We start from the raw sequence: 27,161 nt of genomic DNA, 5'->3' as shown, positions 1-27,161 counted from the left end.
AACCTTCCTACCTTACCTTGCTATATTTATTCCGTACTTTCCTCTGTACCATCCCCATTTGCATATTCCTTCTCTCTATCTCCACATCTTTTGCTGATGCTGTTTTCTGTGCCAGTAATGTTCTTCTTAGTATGTTCTGTATGGCTGATTTTCTGTCCTTAGAAACTCATATGGCATTTCCTATAGGAAGCTTTTCCTTCCCTCCTCCTTTCACCCAAAGTCAGTAATAACCTTGATCTCACTTTGCACTTTATTTTTCTTTCTCCAGTACACTTAGGCATTCCTTTGTAGTGTAATTTTTGTGTAATCTAATAGACTATAAGTCCTCTGTGTACAAGGATTATTATTAGACCTATAAACTGTGAATCTTGCCTAGGACCAAGGACTTGTGAAATACTTAATACGTTTGTTGAATTGAGTACTTGTAAAATGTATCTAACTTGAACAACACCATAAATTAGAAAAGGCAATCCATTATCTAATCTATAGTATTTCCTGCTTTTCTTCCTTTTAGCTTTTTGGTCATTTTATTGTTGATTGCCATCTTTGCTAGGTTGGGAAGAAGAATCAATGTGGAGTCAGCTGGTGATAGATATTTAATAAATTCTATTTCTTACTGAAAAATAAAGTCAGTAACAGTAATTGGGAGTTGACTGTAGTTGGTTAAAATGAGGTTATTATATCCCCTCTAGATGATAATCAGTTCTCCTGATTTTACTGATAGACTTGTCTATGGTATTTTTTTCTCCTTCTCCTAGGACTTGGATGTAGTGGGTGATGGAATGCAGTGCCCTCCTTCTCCCTTGCTCTTTGACCCTTCACTAACTCTGGAGGATCATTCAATCAAAGACATTGCAGAAGCTCCTGTGGATATTCTGGCAAGTGAAGAACGCCCTTAGCTAGGTGTCCCAAATGCAGTAACACAGCCAGGCAAGGGGTTTTCTGCTGGCCAGCCTGTACCTTGGGGAGTGGGAATATCATCACAGGTAGAGTACAAAGCTACCTAAAATGAATTTTACCTTATTAAATTGTATTTGCCTTTCTAATCAGTCATTTGGTCCAACAGCCTTTATTAAGTTCCTAAGACATACCAAGTATTGTGCTAGACACTGGGAGTTCAAAGACAAAAATGAAACAATTCCTATACTCAGAGTATGCATGTTATTTGAATTTATTTTCTTTGAATCAGCCAAAAAGGCATTTATTTAAATGTACTTCATCTCAGATACATATATAAATTCTTCTGTATCATGATTATATTTTCAAAGACTTTATAATCCTAAATTTGTGTGTGTTTCTCTAGTTGGATAACCTTTCTTTAGTCATCTAGAAAAAGGTCCTGGGGTTTTCCCACCTTTTATTTATTTTTTTTTTGGTGAGGCAATTGGGGTTAAGTGACTTGCCCAGGGTCACACAGCTAGTAAGTGTTAAGTGTCTGAGGCCAGATTTGAACTCAGGTACTCCTGACTCCAGGGCTGGTGCTCTATCCACTGTACCACCTAGGTGCCCTCCCACCTTTTATTTTTTAAGGACAGGTAGCTAGATGGTATAGTATGTTGGAGTTGGAGTCAGGAAGACCTGAACTTATATCCTGCCTCCAAGTCTTATTAGCTGTGTGACCCTGGTCAAGTCTTAACCTCTCTTAGCCTCAGTTTTCTCATCTGTAAAATGGGGCTGATAATATCACATACCTTACTAGGGTCACTATGAAGATTGAATGAGATTATATGTAAAGTGTTTTGCCAGCCTTAAACTTTGAAACTTTATAAATCTTATCGTTGCTAATACATTTACTTCTTATGGAAATAAAATGATAACAACAGGAAAGATCCAGTAGAGACTGATTAATCAGTAAGCATTTATTAAGCTCCAGGCACTGATATTGAAGATTAGCAGTAGTATGTAATGTGGTCTTTTTCTAGTTTTTAAGCCATTGTTTTTAGACAGGAGTCTAGAGGAGGGTAGTCCTGTTTTAGAACTTGAAGAGGGAAAATGGGTTACTTTAGAAGAAACTGCAGAGTGTTGTAATTGTTATCATAGGACATTGACAAAATTAGTTATCAATAAACAAACATTAAAAGTATTGGAATTTAAGAATAACTTGAAGAACCAAACTATTAATCAACATAGTGCTTTTTAAAAATATAAGGTAAAGAAAATGTAGATAGGATGAAAATTTTTTTTTAAAATAAAATTACAACAAAATTTTTGCATCATTTGATGTACCTACCTCCTATATATTCAGCAGTGTGTTGAATCCTGGGGATACAAAGACACTAAATAGTCTTCCTCGAGGAGCTTACAGTCTTATCGAAGGAGACAACATGTACATATATATGCATATGTAAAATGTTAATATATATAGATACAAGATAACTTCTGGATGGGAAACACATTAACAGCTGGGAGGATCAGAGGAAGGCTCACATAGAAACTAATATTTGAGCTGAACTCTCAAAGAATCTAAGGGTTTTATGAGTCAGGGTTCTCTTCTTGTCTGATGGTGCGATGGTGAAGCAAAAAAAGAAGGAAGGATTGCAAAAACCTTTATTAAATGCCTGTTATATGCCAGGCCCTGTTTTAAATGCTGTGGATACAAATATAAAGCAAGATAGCTCTCGCCTTCAAGGAACTTACAAGCAAATAGAAACAACACACATAGGGAAGTGACAGTTTAAGGGGGGGTAGAGTGGGTGGAGAAGGCACGGGGTTATCAAGTGGGACAACTGAGTTGATTAACTTTCCAAAAGTAAAGGTAATATTTAATTACTACTCTTTCTAGAATAAGAAAGGTAGAAAGTAAGGAAGAAGTGAAGGAATGTGTGTGATGGCATGGCAGTAAGGTGGCTGAGGGTGAAGCATGGTCTAAGTTATGGGACTGGTAGGGCATAGTTTGTGGGCTTTTGTTAGTTAGGATAACATAGTTCCATGGTAGGAATTCCAAAGTTCAGTGACTTAGTTCCTCTAGATCATCTTTGGAGATTAGATCTAGAGGTACCATATAGGGTGGTATGACAGGAAAACGGTCAGCATGGTAGTTCGGAGGTTTGAGGACCAGAGGGTGGGGGGTGGGGTAAAATATTCTGAGAATATTGGCACAGGATATTTTGCTATTTTGTTATTCGTTGGCTTCAGTAAGTCAGTTCTCTACCACATTTAGGGACTAAATTCTTAACCAAGGTGTCTGTTTCTTTTAACAGAACCAAGTACAGATTGCCGTAGGTGTGCCCAGGTCACAGGGATCCCAAAAACCTGAAGAAACCACAGTTTCTGCACCATTTCCTGGAAGTGGAGTGGTTGCCACCAATGGGAAGCCAGAACATATTTCTATCAGCTGATAATCGCTACTGAGAACAAGTTGACTTTGGGAGAAGTCGAATTCTTCATTTCCCTAAGAAAAATGTGACTGTTCTTCATCAAAAGAGAGGATCCAGGCTGACTTATTTTTTTTCCCTTCTGGGCAGCTAAGCTGTATAGTCAATCATAAAGCCAAATTGTTCTGAGAATAGAGCAATAACTGTCTCAGCTGTGAGTTAATCTTTAAATTGAGCAAGATGTATGTAATGCTGCCTATTGGGGATCAGTGAATGAGTTTGTGTCCAAGGGGAAGAAAATACCTTAATGATGGAATTCCAAAACCTTGACCAGGAAACCAGTTGGGTAGCCAGTATGACTTCTGAATCTGGAAACTGGTTATCCAGTACACCCTGTATTCTCCCAGCTCCTCTTGACCCTTCACCAAAGTGGAAGTGCTAAACTGGGCATGTCCTACTCCCTCTACCCCAAAAGGAATTCAGGCGTGGACAGTCTGCAGGCTTGAACCCTTCTTAACCTTCCAGCTTCCTGCTTCTAACCTGTCTAGAGTTCTGTAGTGGTCAACCTCTTATGTAAGATAAAATATAAAATTTCTGTACAGAATTTCTATCACATGATCTAAAAAAGGAAAGAGAAAATGTATCAAAAATGAAAAACAGTCTTATCACTTGGAATGAGAGTTGTGGGTTTTGTTGAATAATTCTGTCTTTTAAAGGGCCACCTCTATGATGGAAAAAGGGGTATTGGCATATGGCCTTTGTGAGAATCTTTTACTTTACAGAGAAGAACTCTAAATAGCCATCTTTTAAACCTGTTTTCACACACACACACACACACACACACACACACACACACACACACACACACACACACACACAGAATGTGAGTGAAAATGAAATGTGTCTGCATGTAAATAAAATACTGAAACTACTTTGGGTTGGGTGAAGCCTATGGGGACATTGGCTTGGGGGATCCATTGAGAATGTCACAGTGTTAGAAAAAGTTACCAAAGCAAAAAGCATATGGTGCCAGGGAAAGAGACAACATCATCATTTTCTCTTCCCCCTTTCTGGTGTCTACCTGCTGGGGTCCTCCTTGCTTAATTCTAAGTCTTAGCCCACAGATATTAATGACATTTGCAAAAAGACATTGAAAAGATGTAGTTCCAGAGTAAATGAGATCCCTCCCCCGTTCCCCTAATAGATGTAGTGCATAAGTGATATTAGTTATGGAGTTTCTAAATAAATCTATTCTAGCCTTGAATTTAATTCTGAATTTATTTTAACCTCATTTCTGATTATTGCTACCAACGTTCATAATCCAAGTAGTCTAAAACTTTTGTTCTCCTCTTAGGCCTTCAAAGTTCTTTTCTAGCCAGCCCCTTTTACAGTTTAGTCGTTCCCTCAATTTTAAGTTTTTTAAGTAGGCTAAGACTTCCTTGGCACTTAAATCTCCTCTGTCTCTGTCATTTTTTCTGTCCATATGAAATGCTCTGGGTGGCCCCACAGAAATTCTTGAGTTGACATTTATCTTCTGAGAAATATATTCCTTTCCAACATAAATAACTTTGCCTTTGGCATCTTCTATTTTTAAACCTATCTCACTTTCTAATCTTGAAATCCTCATTGGATCTACCATTCTTTCCAAAATCTACACCTTACTCCTTTCTGGAGGAACTGTTCTCATCTTTTTTTTTTTTTTTTCATTTAATTCCTATCCATTTGCTGTTTCAAAGTCATCAGGCACAGTGCTTGGCATATAGTAAATGTTTAATAAATACTTGTTGACTTGACAAATCTGACTTTGATCCCAGTTATTCCACTGAACTGTGCTGAAGTGCAGTGCCCCCACCCAGTCTGTCGGTACTGGTGTTTTCACCCCACCCACTCACAATATGGCCAAACCTCAATGTTGATTCCATGACCTTTTTGGTGACGTACCCAGAAATTATTGATTATCCTTATCCTAAGGCAGCTGTGATGTGGAAAGAGGTTGGGTTTGGGAGTCAGGAGATCTGTGTTTGAAGCTATGTCATCACAGGCAAATCACTTTTCTGAGCTTCTGGTTATACAGCTATTTAATGAGGATAATGTTCTTCCATTCTCATAGGCTTTTGGTGGTGAAAGCATTTCATAAATACTAAAGTATTATCCGATAATATTTGTAATTCTGTTAGGTTTACTAACTGACAATTCTGATTCTAGCTCTCATTCTCTTTTCCTAACTTTTTTCTACCTACATGGGTTCAGTTTGTACACTTAAGTTATCTAAGTTTTGGACGACAGCTCTAAAACCATAGAATCATTTTTTAGGTCTTCCATCTAGTCTGTGGGTTACTTCATTACAATCATGTGGTGTCTGAGCACACGTTTTGAAGTCAGAAAGTCCAAAAGGTATCAATCCTAGATCTGCTATTTACTAGCTAAGTGACAAGCAAATTAGTTCACTTTTTTCAAGCCTCAGTTTTTTCATCTATAAAATGAGTTGGAACTATATCTCTGAAAACCCCTTTTAGTTCTTGATCCCATAGGGTCCTTTGGATTCTATGACCTAAATCTTTTAGGTTCACCTCTTCCTATTCATTTCTATAACCACTTCATATCTTTTTTTTTTCTTTTTAGTGAGGCAATTGGGGTTAAGTAACTTGCCCAGGGTCACACAGCTAGTAAGTGTTAAGTGTCTGAGGCCGGATTTGAACTCAGGTACTCCTGACTCCAGGGCCGGTGCTCTATCCACTGCGCCATCTAGCTGCCCCTTCATATCTTACTCTAAACGTGGATTTCAAACATCCTCAATTAGTCCACATTCTGAAAGCAAATCTACTTAACCTTCCCATTTCCCTGACATTTTTTCCTACTCTGAAGTCTTTGTTAATGATATTGCTTCTGTCAATAATTCCCTTCTACCATCTCTATGTCAAACCGTATTTTGCCCTTGCCTTGTTTATCAGGTAACTATACTGCTGTGCTCATAGAAAAGGTGAAGCATGTGGCCCAGATCAGAGCTTCACAAACTGTGGGTTTAACCCCACAGTTTAACCCCAAATGGAATTGTGTAACAATGTGGGGGTTGTGAAAAATTTGGCAACAGTAAAAGGTTACATATACATATTTTATATAGATACCTGGGGTTGCATAAAAATTTCAGGTGAAAAGGTCACAGGTGGAAAAAGTTTAAGAAGCTTTGTCCCAGATAATAGCTGACATTTACGTGATGCTCTGTGGTTTGCAAAGTGCTTTCAATTTATTATTTCATTTTAAAGAAAAAATTTGATAGAAGAGATTTTTTCCCAGCATTGTAAAAAATTAAAATCATGTTTCATCTCATATTGCTCCATAGATATGTGCAGTAATACAGTAAGGGAACCTAAGTGCTACCAAGCGATAGGTGCCTGGGTGATAGCAATTAGGTGGGTTTAGAATGGATCATGTGATAGATTCCAAAGGCTAGTTATTAAGGACTTGATTTCACCTTTCAGAGAGTTCTCTAGTAGTGTGTGCTAGAGATCTATCCCTGATAGTATGCTATTTTAACAATTTTTAGCAATGACTTGGATGATATGTATTCAGTGGTTATATATATATGATTTCCTATGATCATATGAGACTAAATTTGGAAGGATGTCTAAAATGGATGGCATCTGCATCTGAAAATATCTCAACAGGCTAAAAGATGCCAAATAGAATATGAAATAAATATAAACATAAGGTACATTTTACTGGTTTGGGAAGGCATGACAAGACTATATATATATATATATATGTACATATATATATATATATATATATATATATATATATATATATATATATGAAAACTATAGAATACATCCTACCTAGTAAGGTCCTCTGTGCGTAACATGTACAATGCTCCCTAGATTATTTTCAAAGAATTTGGTTTATCTTGTCCTTTACTCTGATTCGGCATTTGTGGGCTTTCATCCTAATCCCTGCTGTTATAGACATTGCAGAGATAGGTCAGGTATTCTATGCCCTTTTCCATGAAAACCATTTGATTTTCAGTATTGGTCAATTGTTGCTTTAGAGCTAATGGAGGTTGACATTTGACCTGGTATGTCGTGTCTCGACCTGCTGGCTCAACAGACATTTTACCAGTTACAGAGAAACTTTAATCTATTTCTCAGACATTTAGGTCTTTAGAAGAAACAATGGGGGCAAGCTGGGTGGCGCAGTGGATAGAGCACTGACCCTGGAGTCAGGAGTACCTGAATTCAAATCTGGCCTCAGACACTTAACACTTACTAGCTGTGTGACCCTGGGCAAGTCACTTAACCCCAATTGCCTCACTAAAAAAAAAAAGAAGAAACAATGGGTCCTCTTTATTGGTATGGCACATATTCCCTGTCTTCTTTTTCTCTAGGGGATGGTACGAGAATGTTACTGTGGGCAGTGGGGATCCTGGATCCAAATAAAGACTTAAAATTGGTCCAGGATATAAAGAACATCTACTATAAAATTTCCTACAATGACTATTTTCTGAAAATCTCAATTTAGAGGCTTCTGGTGCCAATCATAAATTTGGCAGGTTTGATTGCACTTGTCTGTTTACCTGCCCTACTGATGTAATAGCTTATTTTTTTGGTGAGGCAATTGAGGTTAAGTGACTTGGTCAGGGTCAGTAAGCGTTAAGTGTCTGAGGCTGTATTTGAACTCAGGTCCTCCTGACTCTAGGGCCAGTGCTTTATCCACTGTGCCACCTAGCTGCCCTCAATGTAATAGCTTCTTGCTGCAACTGACTTCCCAAATGATAACATTGAAGGTCAAAGAGAACTGCAGGATGTTGAGCCACAAGCTCCTTTAAGGCAGATAGTCCCTTGAGGTCATTTTCAGTAGGATCACCATATAAATTTGGATAAGTGTTGGATTTAAGGTAATGCTGAATGAGTATTTTCACCCTTTCTGCATTTGGCTGCATCAAGGACAAATCCATGGTAATTTCCCAATGTTCTGTTTCCACATTGTGTGAGAATTTTGCTATATGCCCATGATAACTTCTTAAATCTGTTGAATATACCTATTTGTAGATCCCCATGATATCCATAGTAAGGGTTGTTTTCCATTTTTTTTTTTTTTTTAGTGAGGCAATTGGGGTTAAGTGACTTGCCCAGGGTCACACAGCTAGTAAGTGTTAAGTGTCTGAGGCCGGATTTGAACCCAGGTACTCCTGACTCCAGGGCCAGTGCTCTATCCACTGCACCACCTAGCTGCCCCTGTTTTCCATTTTCTAAAGGGCTAAGTGCATTATTCTACTCTTGGGGATAAAATTTCTGATAGTAATGTCAAGGGAGTTGTGAGTGTTCATGGATTGCTTTGCCAGTTATGTCTAGAGTTGTTAGCTCTAATCCTGAGGCTTGTGCGGACAACCAAGTCTTATGTCAGGAGCTGGTAGGAACTCCATCTTTTGATGACAAATGGGATAGAGGCATCTCTGATCAGGTGACTAAAGTGTCTTCAATCTTAATAGGGTTAAGTATCACAGCTGAGTCTGAGGTAATGACTTCAATTCTTCAATTTCTCCAGTTTCTGAGAATATACCTCACCTTGGAGGTCAAATGCCAAAAGGTAAAAACCAAGAGTGGATAGAATGCCCTGATTTGGATATGCTCTGTGTTGTTCTTGGACACTAGGTAATTTATTTCTTTTTTTTTTTTTGGTGGGGCAGTGAGGGTTAAGTGACTTGCTCAAGGTCACACAGCTACTAAGTGCCAAGTGTCTGAGGTCAGATTTGAACTCAGTTCCTCCTGAATCCAAGGCCGGTGCTTTATCCAGCGCCACCTAGCTGCCCCAATAATTCTAATTTGTCATCTAGAGGCAGGTCATTTACCCATTGGGCAGGTTCCAAGTGGTTAGAAGTGATTTGATTTTTGGATCAGGAGATGACTTAAGGATCCCATGTAGTTTGATCAACCAAGTATGATCTCTCAGTACAGTTCTAGCCAGCAATAGTTCATTGAGGAATATTTGGTCATGTTGACATGATCTGTTCTTTGGAAAATTTGGAGCAAAGACCTCTGCAATCAATTGTTGATGATGACTGTCTTTTGAATATAATTTAAGGCTGCTGATAGCAGAGGTCAGAAGGTCACCTTACCCTAAATTTGAGTGAATTGAGGCACCCATCGTGAAGGAACTCATATTGAGCTCCCAGAGTACTGCATGGAGAGCAGTCAGTCCTGATCCTCCAGATCTCCCCACTGTGTGCTCATTGTAGCCCAATGTTCACTCATAAATCCCCACCACTATCACTGGTAATGGTGATGGATCATTAGCTTTCACATTTGGGTTTCACCATAAACACTTTACGTCTTAGGCTTTTGCATTGCCCATTGATACTTCTGCTTTCTGTCTCAAAGTTTGGAACTTCTCAATAAGAATAGGCTCTGGAAGAAGAGGAAGGATTCGTGAAAGATAAGAGGTAACCTGAGTGCTTAAGGAACAATCCTTGGTTACTTCTCAAGAGAAAGTAGTTTCCGTAAAAAAGACCTAGTGATTTTGGTGATCAGGCTTCAAGCTCAATATGGGAACCAAGAAGCTAGTGTTAGCCATCTGAGGCTGTATTGAGAGGCAGCGTCCAGAAGAGAGGCTCTTCTCTGCCCTGTCCTCTGGACACTTTGGATGTTTGGTTTTGGCTGCCATATTTTAGTAAAAAGAGGCAGCATTTCTAGAAAAGAATGACCAGTTTGGAGAGAAGATTGGATACTAAGTTATATAAGAATTGAGAAGGGGTATGTAAATGTATAATAGTCTGGAGAAGAGGAGGTATAAAGGTGGGCATGATAGCTATCTTCATGCATTTGACAATCATGTGAAAGACCAGGCTTGTTCTGTTTGGCTTCAGAGAGCAGAATTAGGAATAGTTAGTGCAAGGTATACAAAGACAGATTAAGGGTTGTTGGTATAAGGAAAAACTTGCTAATGATTTAAAAGTTGGATGTACAGCGATTGTAATAATGTATTCCTTAAGGAAGGTAATGTATTTTCACTGGACCACTTACAAGGGATGCTTGATCAGATATGGGTAGGATTTTATGGCCTCTAGGATTGAGTACCTCCCAATTTAGATTTTTGTAATTTTCAGAAAAGTTAATTCTTTAGGAATAAAATAAGAACCTAGCTTTCCTAGCTACTTTCTCCCTTTTAAAAAGACTTCCCTCATTCACCATATCCTTAAAGTATGTAAATTATGTCATGTGCTAGTAACACTTTATACAATCAAAACTGGAATTTGAATAATTTAAAATGATACTGAGGGATTTCACTAGGGGCCCCCCTTGTAAAGCCTACACTCATTTCTGTAATCCCCTAGTTTCTTAAAATCACAGCCTGCAGTATATTAAGTATGCAAAAGTTAAGATACTTATGTTTATACTTTACTCAACAACTTTTTTTTTTTAAGTGAGGCAATTGGGGTTAAGTGACTTGCCCAGGGTCACGCAGCTAGTAAGTGTTAAGTGTCTGAGGCTGGATTTGAACTCAGGTACTCCTGACTCCAGGGCCGGTGCTCTATTCACTGTGCCACCCAGCTGCCCCAACAACTTTTTTTTGAGGGGGTGAGGGGGTGGGATCTTTAATTTGCCAGAAGAAACTCTGTGACCTCATCCCATTCCCTGTTGACTGTTTTTCAGGGTTGCTAAGTATAGCTATAGGATATACTGACACATGGTAGTGATCCTTGTAGCTATTGTGGGTTTGCTCTAAGGAGTTGTGAGCTGACTACTTGATCTACCAGTAGTTTCTGATTTTCTTCACAATATGTTCCTGGGTACCATCTTATGAAACGAATGATCATAAATAGCAAGTCGCATTTTTCCTTTGTAACAATGTTCTGATGAGGGCTCTCAATCTAATACATCACAAATAGGACTGAGATGTCTTAAATGACTGAATTTAACAAAGCTTAAGTATTATATGCAACCCCCTTTGCTTATAAACATGTATCATTTAGCAGGAATTAAATATACACACATATATAAATATATATATGTAAAATTACATACACATATAGTTACCCAATGTGCAGAAATGATAACCTGTACACTACTACTAGCCATGCCTACTGCTAGGCCGACCCTGGGTTCTGTAAGGCTATTCCAGTGGAGCTCAATTTCGGGCATATTCTACCATGCTGGAAAATGGCTTGGAGTAGAGTCCCAGCAATGCCTAGTTGTCCAAAGATTGACCCAGCTAAGTGGAGAGGCTCATCACTAGTAGGCTGGTCGCTTGGCAACCCATGAAACAGAAAAATGCAAAATATCTTGTGTGAGTTCTCTTCTGATTCTGCAGCTGTGGTAGCTGAGATAGAAAAGGGGGAGGGGCACATCTCCTAAATTAATTTTTAGTCCATCTATAAACAGCTGTTGGTACTTTAAATGTGATATATTTATGCAGAGATGAGCTTGGAACTGAATTATATCAGTTTTATGGTTTTTTTCCCCCTGATAAAAGTATTTTATTTTTTTCTAGTTACATGCAAAAACAGTTCTCAACATTTGCTTATACAAGCTTTCCAATTTCAGATTTTTCTCCCTCTCTCCCCTCCCTCCCCCCTCCCCCAGACATCAGGTAATCTGACATAGGTTTTATTTATATATACATATATATATATATATATATATATATACACATACATACATACACACACACATATATATATACACACACATATATATACACATATACATATATATACATATATATATATACACACACACACACATAATAACATTAAACATTTCTGCATCAGTCATGTTATAAGAGAAGAATCAGAGCAGTAAGGAAAAACCTCAAAATAGAAAAAACAACAGCACCAAAAGCAAAAGAAGTAGTATGGTTCAATCAACATCTCTACTCCACAGTTTTTGTTTTTTTTTCTGGATTTGGAGATCCTCTTCTATCATGAGTCCCCTGGAACTCTTCTGTACCATTGAATTGGTGAGAAGAATCCAGTCCATCACAGTAGATCAACACACAATGTTGATGATACTGTGTACAATGTTCTTCTGGTTCTGCTCATGCACAGGAAAGTGGGGTAGCCGTACCAAATCTGGAGCTTTACTATAAAGCAGCAGTCATCAAAACAATCTGGTACGGGCTAAGAAATAGAGTGAAGGATCAATGGAATAGTCTAGGCACAGAAGACAGTAGCAAATGACATTAGTAATGCAGTGTTTGATAAACCCAAAGACCCCAGCTTCTGGGATAGGAATTCAGTATTTGACAAAAATTGCTGGGAAAAATGGAAGATAATATGGCAGAAATTAGGCATAGACCAACATTTGACACCTTATACTAAAATAAGGTAAAAATGATTTAGACATAAGAGGTGATACCATAGGTAAATTAGGAGAACAAGGAATAGTCTACCTTTCAGATCTTTGGAAAGGAGACCAGTTTATGACCAAAGAAGAGATAGAGAATATTATGAAATTCAAAATAGATGACTTTGATTAAATTTAAAAGTTTTTATACAAACAGAAGCAATACATCCAAAATTAGAAGGCATACAGAAAGCTGGGAAACAATCTTTATGGCCAGTACTTCTGATAAAGGCATCATTTCTAAAATATATAGGGAACTAAATCAAATTTATATGAGTCCAAGTCATTCCCCAATTGAGAAATGGTCAAAGGATATGAACAGGCAGTTTTCTGATGAAGAAATCAAAGCTATCTATTCCCATATGAAAAAATGTTCTAAATTACTATTGATTAGAGAGATGCAAATTAAAACAACTCTAAGGTACCACCTGACACCAATAAGATTGGCTAAAATGACAAAAAAGGAAAATAATCAATGGAGGAGAAGCTATGGGAAAATTGGAACACTAATGCATTGTTGGTGGAGCTGTGAACTGATCCAAACATTCTGGAGAGCAATTTGGAATTATGCCCAAAGAGTTATAAAGCTGTGCATACCCTTTGACTCAGCAATACCACTCTTGGGTCTTTTTCCCAAAGAGATCATAAAAAAGGGAAAAGGACCCACATGTACAAAAATATTTATAGCTGCTCTTTTTGTGGTGGCAAGGAATTGGAAATTGAAGGGTTGCCCGTCAACTGGGGAATGGCTGAACAAGTTGTGGTATATGAATGTAATGGAATTCTATTGTGCTGTAAGAAACAATGAGCAGGAGGAATTCAGAGAAACCTGGAAGGACTTGCATGAACTGATGATGAGTGAATTATATCAGTTTTGATACATTCTTACTTTCCAAAAGATCGAAATTGCCCCTAAATAGGAAGGAATCAGTCGAGTTGGTTTTGTCCTTGGTTCAGATATATTTCTTAGGATATTTGATCATTTAGTATTGTGGTGCTCATGATAAGGTTTCAAAAAGATCATGGAAATAAGTACAGCTTGTCTATCATCTTGCAAAAGAGGGGAGGTAAAGAATTCTACAAAGACTAAAACTCCTAAGTTAAATTACATATAATTTGATAAGTATTTTCAGTGCAAAGGTGGAGATAGGGGAGAAGAAATAGCTTTATGTCATATTCTGAATCATCAGAACTTCACCCTATTTTCATGCAGCTTCAGGAAGAATTTTCAGGTTACCCAAACTGAGAAACGGGATCAAAAAGCTCTTTTACATTTCTCAAGATTAATTGAAGTGGATTTCTTTGAATAAACACCAGTGTGTAGAATGTTACAGACTATGTCATTTGAAAATATATGAGGGTGGCCTGTCTCTATTCTAGGTTTTAGGGAACTTAGCTGAGGTTTCTAATATATTGTTACTTATAAATTAGAGGCTGTAGCACCACTCTTTGGGCATTAAACATTTATTAAAGCATATTAAATGTTAGTAATGAGAGAGCACAATGGCTCCAAAAGTTCAGAAGCCCTACATTATCTAGGATAGAGAGAGCGAGGGGAATGTGTGGCTGCCTTCTCTAGCATCCCAGGCCCAGCATAAAATTCCCAGGATGGGGAGAGGGGTAGTGTGAAGAGCAGGGGAGAGAAGAGTGACCCCTCCCCCCCTTGCCCCAAGGGTTTTTATCCTCTTTCAGGTAGAGATAGGTCACTGCACATTGACCCAAGCTAATTGGCCAGTAACATTCTAGTCCATTGATTGGCATGACTTGAGGGTGGTTCATATCAAAATGTGCAGTGCCCTGCTGCTCAGGGTCTGTGAAAGACAGACCCTCTGAGGGCAAAATTTTTAGGTAGGTGTGATTCTAATGTCTTGTTTCTATTCAGAGTTTGAACTCCAACTTGACTGACTCTGGGCTGACCTTAAAAGAGGTCAGGCAAGGCTCTCTTGAATAGGGGGGCCTTTTGGTCCCCCAGAACCCTATTATTTTCTCACAAGACCAAGACACAAACATCAATGCCTCTTCATTATCAAGGATCAAATATTAATTCTTCTTGTTTGGCATTTAAAGCATTTCACAAATTGGTCCCTTCTTATCTCTCTAGTCTTAAACATTGCTCACCTCTGTGTTCTCTGGAGTCTAGCCATACATGCTGTTGCTCATAATTACAGTTCATTTCCTATTTCTGTGACTTTGCATTGGCTGTTACACATGTGTGGAATGCCATCTCCCTCTTGATCTGCATCTCTTAGAAACTGCCTTCCTTCAAGATGCATTTAAAATGCCACCTTTTGCAGGTCTGTTTTCATTCTACAAACTGCTCGTGTTTTCTCTTCAAATGTCATCCTCTTCAAATCTATCTTGTATATATCTATTTACTTATGTGTTGTCTACATGGTTACGTGTAAGTTCCTTGAGGGGAGAAACTTATTTTATTGTTCTTAGTATACCCAGCTCTTACATCAGTGTTTGGCATAAACCTTTAATTGACTGTTTAATTAAAAACTCAAGGAACCTTTTTAATATTACAGCATTGGATATAGCATCCGTGTCAAGAACGCTTTGTGAATCCTTAGTGATTGCAAATTCTAATCAACAGCCCTTTAACTTCAACTTTCCAAATAAAATGCAGATTTACCCTCTCCTGTTAAAGGCACATCTAAATTTGAAGTGTGTTCCATACCTTCCACATTTCCTCCTACTTAATACAAGCTTTCCTCAAACCTAATATACATCATTAAAAATTTTTTTTTACTAAGTTTGTACTTAAAAAAAATCATTCTGCATACTATGATTTACTCTGGCTAAAATCTACTGACACTTGATATATAATATAATCTGAACAGCATCATAAGATTATTATTAACATGCAGACATTATATTTCGCAGGAAGTACAATAATCATGATTAAGACTCCGTGTTTGAAGGTGGAATCAAGGGATCCCGAAGTAGAACTAAGGGGGCGTCTAGGTGGCGCAGTGGATAAAGCACCATCCCTGGATTCAGGAGGACCTAAGTTCAAATTCGGCCTCAGACACTTGACACTTACAAGCTGTGTGACCCTAGGCAAAGTCACTTAATCCTCATTGCCCCGCAAAAAACAACAACCAAAAAAACACCTCCAAAACAAAAACAAAGTAGAACTAAACTAAGATCCTAAATTGCATCAATTGTTCTCATGGAGTTTGGTCATTTAATTTCTAATCTGTTCTGTCAAAACACAAGATACTCAAGTTTGTCAGGAGTCTGAAGTAGGCACAATGATTTTTCTCCCCATTAGTAGTTAGAATAACGTCTAGTGCCTTCCAGTTCTGAAAGACTCTCTTCCTGATAGCCACTATTTTGACTTGGAGCTTGTTTAGGAAATTGGTTGTGTCTTTGTGTTGTGCTGGGATTATGGCCAAGAATCTTTTTTTACATGCATTTTTATTTATTTTTTTAACGTAAATTAAATTTAATATGGTAGTACCAATGATTCCCTACTTTTCTGTGACCCCTTCTGAACTTCCTTCTGTTCTGGTTTTCTTAAATGTTTCATTGATATTTTATTTCTGTCCCTACCCCACTACTTTCTCCCTAAATCCATATATTGGAAGCATCATGTGCTGGATTGAAGTGGCCTACCTCTGTGATTGTTCTCATTGTGAATGTACAGTGATAGTCCACTGGGGGTGTCACATAACTGGGTCTTATGCCTTAGCAAACATGATCTCAATCATTTTGTAGCAGATTTAGATACCCTTAAGGGTCAGAAAGACCTTTGTTTTCTGGTGAATTTGGAGAACAATTCAAAATCCAAATCCAAATGATATTAGCAGATTGAAAACAGGTTATAGCAGGTGTTCTTAATCTTTTTTTGTTTGTCATGGACCCCATTTGCAATCTGCTGAAATCTATGGATCCCTTTTCAGAATAACGATTTTTAAATGCATAAGATAAAATACATAGTAATATAAAGCAAACTAGTTGCAGTTTAGTTATCAAAGTATTTTTTTAGAAAAAAAATCTGTGGACCCCTGTTTAATAATTCCTGGGTTATACTATGATTATAGTTACTGTGACCCAGTGGGATCAACTCATTTTGAATATGATATGAAAGATCAATGGCCTGTCTACATAAATCAGAAAGGGCACTGGCAATTTTCTGTTTTGAGTTTGTATTATACCAGTCAGTGAAGTCTCTGTTCAGAGAAATTTGCATGTATCCTTAGTCAAGTTATAGTTCATGCATTTTCTTTCTTTCTTTTCTTTTCTTTTTTTTTTTTTGTTTGTTTGGTTTTGGTTTTTTTGCGGGGCAATGGGGGTTAAGTGACTTGCCCAGGGTCACACAGCTAGTGTCAAGTGTCTGAGGCCAGATTTGAACTCAGGTCCTCCTGAATCCGGGGTTGGTGCTTTATTCACTGTGCCACCTAGCTGCCCCCTTATGTGTTTTCCAAAAGCATAAAAATTCAAGTATGAGCAAACTAGCATTGGAATACTATTTTGGAATGATGAGGGACATGAGAACGCTTCACATTTACATATTCAAATCAAGCCTACTGATGTAATTAATGGGAAGAATGTGTTCTTGTAGTCACTGGGAACATATGATCGCCTGAGGTAATGGGAATCATTCTTATACCTAATTAGTTTGTGATCCACAGTCCATGCTAATCCTGGTAGGGAAGGTCAAAAGTTGAACATTCCAGGAACTAGGTTAGGTGGAGAATTTACTTTTCTAGATGAGTGGGATGGAACGGCCAGATTCCTTTCATTCCTTTCATTCTTTGGGCAAGGCCTGTGTATGGAAAGCTTTGACACATATTGGTTCCTTCTAATATTCAGAACAATGTCATCAACCACATTCAGGTCAGAAAGTATGTTTGACAGGAGTGATATCGAACATAGTGGGACCTGTTCATTCGTCAGTAGTCAATAATAGTTAATAAACATTAAGTGCTTGTTATACGGGAGGCTAAATGCTGGGCATGTGAATAGAACCAAATAGAAACAAAAGGCAATCTCTGTCCTTAAGGAACTCACAATTTAATGGGGAAGATAGCAATACAACAAGCTACATTAAGAGTGGGAAGGGGCAGCTAGGTGGTGCAGTGGATAGAGCACCAGTCCTGGAATCAGGAGGACCTGATTCAAATCCGGCCTCAGACACTTAACACTTACTAGCTGTGTGACCCTGGGCAAGTCACTTAACCCCAATTGCCTCACTAAAAAAAAAAAAAAAGAGTGGGAAGACACTAGAATTAAGAGAGGTTGAAAATAACTTCCTCTAGAAAAATGGGATTTTAGTTGAGACTGCTGGCAAGACTTCATGCACCCTGAGAGTTATGGAGAGAAAACACCTAATTCAATTTTATCATTCTGCTCCTGCAGATTTGGAGGTATGGGAATTGAAAAATTGAATGCCTTGCAGATTTACCTTCCAATTTGTTCTGGAAAGTGGATACCTCAGTTGATCCAGGTATAAAAGACACCGTGCCAGTTTCCAAGTGTCTTTCTCAGACCTGTTCTTGGAGAATAGCAACATCCCTAAGAATTGCTACAGGAGGGCAGCTAGGTGGCGCAGTGGATAGAGCACTGGCCCTGGAGTCAGGAGGACCTGAGTTCAAAACCGACCTCAGACACTTAATACTTACTAGCTGTGTGACCCTGGGCAAGTCACTTAACCCCAATTGCCTCACCAAAAAAAAAAAAAAGGGTACAGAATTGCTACAGGAGCCTGGCCCTTAACAAGAGAAGCAAACAAAGGTGTGTCCTGAGTTGGGGAAAGAACCTTTGCAGCCGTCAAGACAGTATTAGCAGTAACCCAGAGGGTTTCTGCTAAGCAACCTATCTAATAGTAGTAGCAAAAGGTTGAAGAGCATTAAGGAAAGACTGCAAAGCGTCGTTAACATGCAATTCTTGCCATGAAGAAATCTCCAAAGTGGTCCATAATGCTCACTGCCAAAGGCATACTGAGAATTAGTATAGGTTATTTGCAAGATTTACCAGAAGCTAATGTACAAGGCAGAGAGTTCTGTAGCCTATACTAGAATATACATAAAGATTGGGAATAACATTTCAACAACCTCATTCTGAGATCATACAGCATCCTGTAGTGGTGTGTCTAAGATCACAACTCAAGGCATTGTGAGGTGAGCTGTAAGTTAAAATTGTTTTCATCATAAATTGAAAACTGGACAGTGGGTGAGGACGGTGTGATGAGCAGAGCAGTAAAATTCCATACCTCAGTCTAACATTGGATAAATGTGTTTCTGTTATAAAAAATAAAGGAACAATAATTGGAGCTCCCAAAACACTAGTGGCAGAAGCTTATACCAACAAAGAAGGATCCAGTATGCAGCAATCGAATTGAGAAGTGAATTATAATAAAAATGAGAAATTTGAGTAAAAACGCCTTTGACAGTGCCTTATTTCTCATGGTGAAAAAGGCCTATTATTTTAGAAAGAACTAAGAGGGAGGTTGGGACTTTAGTCAAAAGTCATTCCATTGAGGAACATTTTTGTTTGTTTGTTTCTTGTTACCATGAGAGTGTCAAGGACATTGGGAGCATAAACTTGTATCCATTAGTGATAACATGCTATTGACAACTTGTCTTGGACAAGAAATTTCTCATTTGTGACCTAGTAGTGGGCCTGAGTATTTTAAGAAGAGTTTCTACACAAGAAGAAAGATTATGTTTTCTTGTAGAACTATCATGTTCCAAATACTGTTCTTTGAGAAGGCATAGCTTCATCTTTCCCTAGAGGTCTTTTGGAAGGTTTGGAAGAAGAGATTATGGCAAGATCAAAAATACCCACATGAATGATCCTAATAGAAGAAAGTGAGTGTCCTAAGCGACCTAAATGTCAGAACTCCACCTTGTGCACAGTCTGGTCAATTAAAGTCACCTCTTCTCAACCCCACCCCTTCAGTGCATAAGGATTTATGACTTCATTTTATCTTTTTGCTTCACTTTTCCCTTTAGGTCAAGCTGGTATCTATGTTTCTTGAAGATTAACTGGAAGAAAGCATGCTATTGATAATGGATCTTGCTGCTCTGCTTTCAGGACTTTTTTGTTTTGTTTTGTTTTGTTTTTCTGGGCAATGAAGGTTAAGCGACTTGCCCAGGGTCACACAGCTAGTAAGTCTCAAGTGTCTGAGGCTGGATTTGAACTCAGGTCCTCCTGAATCCAGAGCCAGTGCTCTATCCACTGTGCCACCTAGCTGTCCCAGGACTTTCTTAATAGCCCTCTATCCTCTAAGGCTCTTAATGCCATTGATTGGCATTTCCAACCAAGTTATCCTTCATCCTCTTTTCAATATCTTGACTATTTCATGGATACCATTTCAGACAATTTTCTGAATCCTTCACTTACAAAATCTTCTAGGTTGAGATCTGTCAGGTTGTATTATTTACTATATTCTAGTCAAAGTGCTTGATGTTCCTGTGAAAATGAGTCATCTGAGTCAACAGCCTTTGAAGAAGTCCCCTTCTCTATTTCTCACTTTTCCCAGTTAAAAGTGGAAATTCTTAAAGGCACTGCTGTCTCCTTGGTTTAACACGCCAATGAGGATGTGTAAATTGGACTTGCCCGGCCTGTCAGGATTAGACTTAAATCTTCAGAAACTCTGACTCTTACTTACAAAGTAGCCTTAAATTAGAAGCTGAAAAAAGTATCCATTTAGTAATAACTGTACTATTGAAAGAAGATACTGTCACTCCTTGTTTTTGTTTTTGTTGGTTTTTGTGGCTTTTTTGCAGGGCAATGAGGGTTAAGTGACTTGCCCAAGGTTTCACAGCTAGTAAGTGTCAAGTGTCGGAGGTTAGATTTGAACTCAGGTCCTCCTGAATCCAAGGCCGGTGCTTTATCCACTGAATCACCTAGCTGCCCTTGTTACTGTCACTCCTACCAAGAGCCTTTTTTATAGTTCTACTGATGAAAAGGCTGGAAAAGAATACACTGGAAAATAGAAACTAGGAATAAAGAATCAGAGACCTGTAAACTACACTGAAGTTTCATGCCTATCCTATGCATAAAGAGTACTTTCTTTAAAAAATTATTGGAAGGCACAGGACATGAGCACTGAATAACATCCCCTCCAAAATGAAATTAATTTAATTGATAATGGACAAGAAACATGTCATTATTGCTATGGGAGCCATTCTGCAAGCAGCTGCCCAGACTGGTGCTCTATCCACTGCACAACACAGATGACCTCTGAAGCAAAAGCCCATCTCTTTAGAGTGTTGTTTCTATATATCTTTTCTATCACCTTTATTTCTGAATATGTCCTTCCCTGTTTCACTTCCCAGTAAGTCATTCTTTGGATATTTGTAAGAACAGTTTAGAGAAAAAGGGGAAAAAAAGTTCAGTAATACCAACCAACATATCAACCATATATGACAATGTACATAATTTTTCATATCTCTAGTCCCCCACTTATAATTACACAGCACTAAATTTCCTCCCTTCCCTTCCTCTCGCTCTCCCTCTTCCTCCCTCCCTGTCTACATTGTTGTAGTAATTGTGAATATTGTTTTCCCAATTCTGCTTCACTCTGCATCAGTTCATATACATCTTCCCATTCTTTAAATTCTTTGTAGTTTACCTGTTCCCTAAATGATGGGCATCTATTGTGTTTCTAGGTCTTTGTTACCACAAAAAGTACTGCTATCAATATTTTAGTGGTCTCCTTGGGGGATATGCCCATCTTTTAAATATGAATTTTTTATTTTGGGGCAGCTAGGTGGTGCAGTGGGATAGAGCACTGGCCCTGAAGTTAGGAGGATCTGAGTTCAAATCTCATCTTAGACACTTACTAGCTGTGTGATCCTGGGCAAGTCACTTAATCCCCATTGCCTTAAATATCCAGGGCCATGTTCAGTCATCCTGATATATATCTTGCCACTGGACCCAGAGTGGCTCTGGAAGACAGAGTGAGGTTGGTGACCTTGCACAATCTTCCCTCACTTAAATCCAATTCAGTGCGAGTCATGACATCATCCTGATGTCATGGTCCTCTTCAAAAATGAAGGACAAAAATAACAATTCTATTTAAAAATTTTATTTTTTAAATATGAAATTGACAAGCACAAACATTTCCACACACAAAGAAGAGGAAAAAGGAACAGAATAGAAAAGAGGACTGTGAATTTCTGTTATGTACAATTTACTTTTTTAAAGCATATAATAAATTTAATGTTGTGCCAACACTACCCTACTTGACCGTGTCCCTTATGAACTCCCTTCTGTTCTCTTCTGTGTATTTTTAAAAAGTTTAATTGAGCCTCTTTTCTCCTTTTCCCCAACATTATCATTTCACTCTTTTTAATTGCCATAACTCCTCCCTTTCCACATAAATAAAAGTAACAAATATATATAGTTATCGAATTACTAATATTGAATTTTTAATTGATAGAGCTCTCTAACTAAACCATCATATCATTAGCAAAAGGTGATAATTTGGTTATTTCTTTTCCTATCATACTCTCAATTAGTTTTTTCTGGCAATAGTAGATATTTTTGCTTTCCTCTTGTTCTTGTAGAAAAGCTCCCACCTCCTCTCCCTCCATTACAGATAATGCTTATTTGTCTTTTTAGATACTAGATTAACTATTTTCCTTAGGAAAGGTTCATTTACTCCTATGCCTTTTAATGTCTTTGACAATCAGTTAGTAAACATTTTTGTAGCACTTTTCTGCATCTCTTGAAGTAATAATGTGATTTTGTTATGAATATTTTGAAGAAATTGGAAGCATAAACTTCATTCAAAAAGCCATTATTGCTTCAAGAACTCAGAAATAGTTATGCTAGTGGTAGTAGTAGTAGTAGTAGTAGTAGTAGTAGTAGTAGTAGTAGTAGTGGTAGTGGTGATGGTGGTGGTGGTGGTGGTTGTGGTAGTTTTAAGTAGTTGTGCTTTTGATACATATAAATTCTGACAATACAAGAGTTTTGAAAAAATAATTCCTATTTAGGGGGATGCCTTCAAGATAATCTGGTCACGTCTTGTGTATAGCTAGTATAGTTTGTAAAGCCTCTAGATGGTTTAAGATTTTAGGAAAATAATTCCATGCATGTAGCGATGAAAATGTAATGAGGTTACTAGCTGATGGTTCAAATAGAGGGTAGATAATTCCCCCCCCAAATAATTAATGATAAATAATAATAATATCATAATATATGCTGTCTGTCTGTAGGCTTCAAGAAAGTGGCACTCAGACCAGACAAGTCCATTTGGATTTCTTTACCTGTCACAAAGAGAGTTTGACTAATGGTTTTAGGTCACTTGACTTTGGAAGTTCTAAGATGTAATAGGACTCAAGCAAATTGATTTTCCCCTATGGTGAACCCTTGGGAGCAGGGGCCCCCAAGATGGCCTAGAAAAAATGTTGAACCAAGTTTGGACATTATCTACTTTAGAAACTGAGGAGCTCAAATCTCCTGGCTTGGTCCATGAGAGTGAGATTGGGTTGGCAAGTAGGCCCTGCACTTTCAGCCTGGGCCAAGTATGGAGACTTAGTCCTAAATAGCTCCCCCCTCTTCCAAATACTGTCCCAAAACAAAACAAGTCTTGGTCAAATTGAGAATATACTATGGGAATTTCCAGGTTTGTCCTATGGACTCCCTTGAAGCTTAGCACAGTGCCTGGAATATATTGATTAAAAGATGACCAAAAAAGAGGTTACTCCTGCTGGGAAGGAGATTATAAAGATGTAAAATCTTGGTTGTATGCTTTCCTAAAATGGTAGACTCCTTCCTAGGGTATCCTGGGTCACTTTTCTTGGCATATGATCAAAGTTACTCTTCCCAGAACCCTAAGTTCCAAAATACCTTAATTCTAGGTTTTACACTCAAATCACATTGACCCCAGTGCTTCTTCTAAGGCAGGTGGTCCTAATTTTTCCTTATAAACTATTTTTTAATTTGCTGAATTGGTAATGATCCCTGCTAGATTTGTGGGTAGAGGATAAGGAGAGCCAACAGAAAAAGGAGTACAGACAGCAGATGCAATGCATAATGCTGTATAAATTGAGAGCAACCTATTGGATACTCCCAAAGGGCTATAAAAATGTGCATATCTTTTGACTCAGCTCTACCATTACTAAGTCTGTATCCCAAAGAGATAAAAATCAAAAAGGAAAAGGACCTCTGTGAACAAAAATATTTATAGCAGGGGCAGCTAGGTGGTGCAGTGGTTAGAGCACCGGCCCTGGAGTCAGGAGGACCTGAGTTCAAATCCGGCCTCAGACACTTGACATTTACTAGCTGTGTGACCCTGGGCAAGTCACTTAACCCCAATTGCCTCACTAAATATATATATATATATTTATAGCAGCTCTTTTTATGGTGGCTAAGAATTGGAAATTAAAGGGATGCCCATCAATCAGGGAATATCTGAACAAGTTGTGATATATGATGGAATACTATCATGCTATAAGAAATGAAGAGCAGGATGCTCTCAGAAAAACCTGGAAAGGCTTACATGAATTAATGCAAAATGAAATGAGTAAAATCAGGAGAACATTGTATATGGTAACAACATGTACAATGATTAATTGTGAATGACTTAGCTATTCTCAAAAATACAAAGATCTTAGCAATTTCAAAGGACTTATCATGAAAAATGCTATCCACCTCCGGAGAAAGAACTGATGGAGTATGAAGACAGATTGAAGCATACTTTTCTAAGCTTTCTTTTTCTTTTTTTGACTGTGTTTTCTTTCACAATCTGACTAATATAGATATGTTTTACATGACTGCATGTATATAATCTATATCAAATTGCTTGTCTTCTCAATGAAAAATCAGGGAGGAAGGGAAAGAATCTGGAACTCAAAATTTAAAAAAATGAATGTTAAAAATTTTTTTGTGTGTAATGGGGGAACAATAAAATATTAAATAAATATTGTTTAAGTGCTTAAAAATAGCTAAATCATTCACAGTTGCTCATCATACAATATTGATGTTACTGTGAACAATGTTCTCCTGTTTCTGCTCATTTCACTTTGCATCAGTTCATATAAATCTTTTTTTGGTTTGTTTTGGTTTTTTTGTTTGTTTTGTGGGGCAATGAGTGTTAAGTGACTTGCCCAGGGTCACACAGCCAATAAATGTCAAGTGTCTGAGGCCGGATTTGTACTCAGGTCCTCCTGAATCCAAGGCGGGTGCTTTATCCACTGCATCACCTAGCTTCCCCCTCATGTAAATCTTTACAGGTTTTTCTGAGGGCGTCCTGTGGTCCATTCTCACCCTGGTACAACAGAACTTTTCTGCCAACTTTCTAAGTTGTCTTGGGCTGGAATATTGTTTCAGCCTCTCTTTTTGTGTTGCTTTAGAATTCATATTGAGGCATTATTTAAAGTTGTTTGGATGGGAATTTGGGAGAGCTTAGGCAAGTCTCTGTCTTTTCTTTACCATTTTTGAGGGTAATATTGAGGAACTTGTAGAGTCAGTTTGGCAAATGGATAGAGTGTGGGGCTTATTGTTAGGAAGACCTAGGTTCAAATCTTGCCTCTTACCTTTTGTGCCGTTGGCAAATGACCATCTCTATATAAGTTTGGCCCCTCCCCATCCCTAATTGATCTATTAAGTTTTAGATGGGTTTTATAAATTTTGGAGAAGGAAATGGCCTTACTTACAATTGTAAGTAGGCAAGATTTGGAAATGTGGTTTCATATCTTTGTATGCCCTTAGAATCCTTAGGAAATTTACAAGGGCTTTGGGCCTGCTAAAGTCGCAGTAGAAAACGGATAGAGCCTGGTGTCTATTGGTATCTACAGCTGAAATGGGGAATAATAATAGCATTTTTGCTAGCAAGAGTAATTCACATTTATCTGTTAAGATTCACCCTGGTGTTGGCAGGCAGGGAGGGAGTAGAGGAGGGAATCTTGACAGCAATGGACTTACAGATCCTTCACATATACCTATACTGAAAGGCTAGACTTTCTTGTGTAATCTTTCTCATTAATCTTCCTGGAAGTTCCCCAAGAAATATGAAGTTTGTACTTTTCCAATGAAATGTGACTAGAAAACAGAAAAAAACCAAAATAAAGTATGAAAGAATGGGTTTACAGAATCAAACAGTCCCTTACATACAGGCTAGAAATTAAAATGCTCACTGAAAGAATGGAAGAACAATTCATGTAAATCAGGGTCACCTGAGTATTTCAGGGAGCAAGGAATGTTGATCTTCCTTGCATAGTGAAAAGCAAACTGGATTCAAAGTAGAAAGATATGGGATGTAGTCCCAACTTTCCCCCTAACTGTGTGAATTGGCATAAGACACTTAATCTGTTGATGCTTCCATTTCAAAATTGGTAAAATGGCCAAAATAATATGATGAGGAGGATAAAATAAAACTAATACTGTCCTTACTTCACAGGGATTGTTAGGCCCAAATGAACTAATGGAATGTTAAATTGCTTTGGAAAGAATAAATCAAGGCAAAAGGGTACAGTGGTTTATGTGATCATTACTGTGATCTCTTTGGTCCATTCCATTTTTGTGGCTGTCAGAAAGCCTATATAGGCTCTGTACTGAAAATCACTTCTCAGATTCTGCTCATAATCACCAATGCTTAGGGACTTCTTAATCAATAGCTGCCAGAGAGGATACTCTTCTTTTCCCACATTTTCTTTATGGCTGTTTTGACTTCCACATTCTTCAGACTATAGATGATGGGGTTCAGTAGTGGTGTCACAATGCTATACTGCAAAGAGATGACTTGCTCCAGGATGGAGCCCGTAGCGGGACTTAGGTATCGGCCCACACCTGTCAGGAAGAACAAGGTCACTACAATCACATGGGAGGAGCAAGTAGAGAAGGCTTTGCTCCTGCCTGAGGCTGAGTTGATCTTCAGGATGGCAGAGATAATTCGGGTATAAGAAAACATGATGGGGAAGAAGCAGCCAAAGCCAAAGATGACCAAAGTAGTGAACAAGATCATCTTGTTAAGGAAGAGGTCAGTGCAGGAGAGAGGTAAGAGCTCAGGCAACTCACAGCTATAATGGTGGATGAAGTAGGGGCCACAGAAATGTAGTCTTAACAAAGGCAGGATGTTGAGCAGGGAGTTGATGACTCCTAGTAGACAAGACCCACAGGCCAGAAAGATGCAGAATCTTTTGCTCATGACCATCACATAAATCAGAGGGTTGCAGATGGCTGAGTAGCGGTCATAGGCCATGGCTGAGAGGATAAAGGATTCAGATGAAGCAATGAAAAACATCAGTCCAATCTGTATCAGGCACTCACTTAAGGAGATGGTTTTCTTCTTGGATAGAAGTGTGTAAACCAACTTTGGTGCCATGACTGAGGAATAAAAGATATCAAAAAAGGATAAGTTCACCAGGAAGAAGTACATGGGTGTGTGCAGGTGAGAATCCATCTTGATGACTGACATTATCAAAAGGTTCCCAGCCAAGGTGAGGAGGTAAATCAACAGAAAAATGAAGCCTAGCATGTACTGGATGTGGAGACTGCTGGGAAATGGTAGGAGAATGAATTCTGTGTCTGTGGTCTGATTATCTCGCAT

At 38.2% G+C, this 27,161-nt stretch overlaps 2 protein-coding genes across 7 annotated transcripts in view; one reads left to right on the top strand and one right to left on the bottom strand.

Annotated features, from left to right (window-relative positions):
• Positions 1-5,175, top strand: part of KANSL2 (KAT8 regulatory NSL complex subunit 2) — a 46,050-nt gene extending 40,875 nt beyond the window's left edge. For 2 of the 6 annotated variants that reach the window (XM_043967155.1, XM_043967156.1), the window contains exons 9-10: positions 759-878; positions 3,201-5,175. In XM_043967155.1, coding sequence (XP_043823090.1) covers positions 759-878; positions 3,201-3,338 — 258 coding nt within the window. In that variant the 3' untranslated portion in view covers positions 3,339-5,175. Of the gene's footprint in view, positions 1-758; positions 987-3,200 lie in introns of those variants that run through there. The other 4 variants (XM_043967154.1, XM_043967153.1, XR_006353287.1 and 1 more) reach the window with 3 other exon arrangements.
• Positions 5,176-26,222: 21,047 nt separating this feature from the next.
• LOC122728938 (olfactory receptor 8S1-like) lies at positions 26,223-27,161 on the bottom strand. Its single transcript, XM_043967638.1, has one exon. The coding sequence runs from the start codon at positions 27,159-27,161 to the stop codon at positions 26,223-26,225; it is 939 nt and encodes a 312-aa protein (XP_043823573.1).

Source organism: Dromiciops gliroides, chromosome 5, assembly GCF_019393635.1.
Source record: "Dromiciops gliroides isolate mDroGli1 chromosome 5, mDroGli1.pri, whole genome shotgun sequence".
Lineage (NCBI taxonomy): Eukaryota > Metazoa > Chordata > Mammalia > Microbiotheria > Microbiotheriidae > Dromiciops > Dromiciops gliroides.
This window is presented reverse-complemented; position numbering and strand designations above follow the sequence as displayed.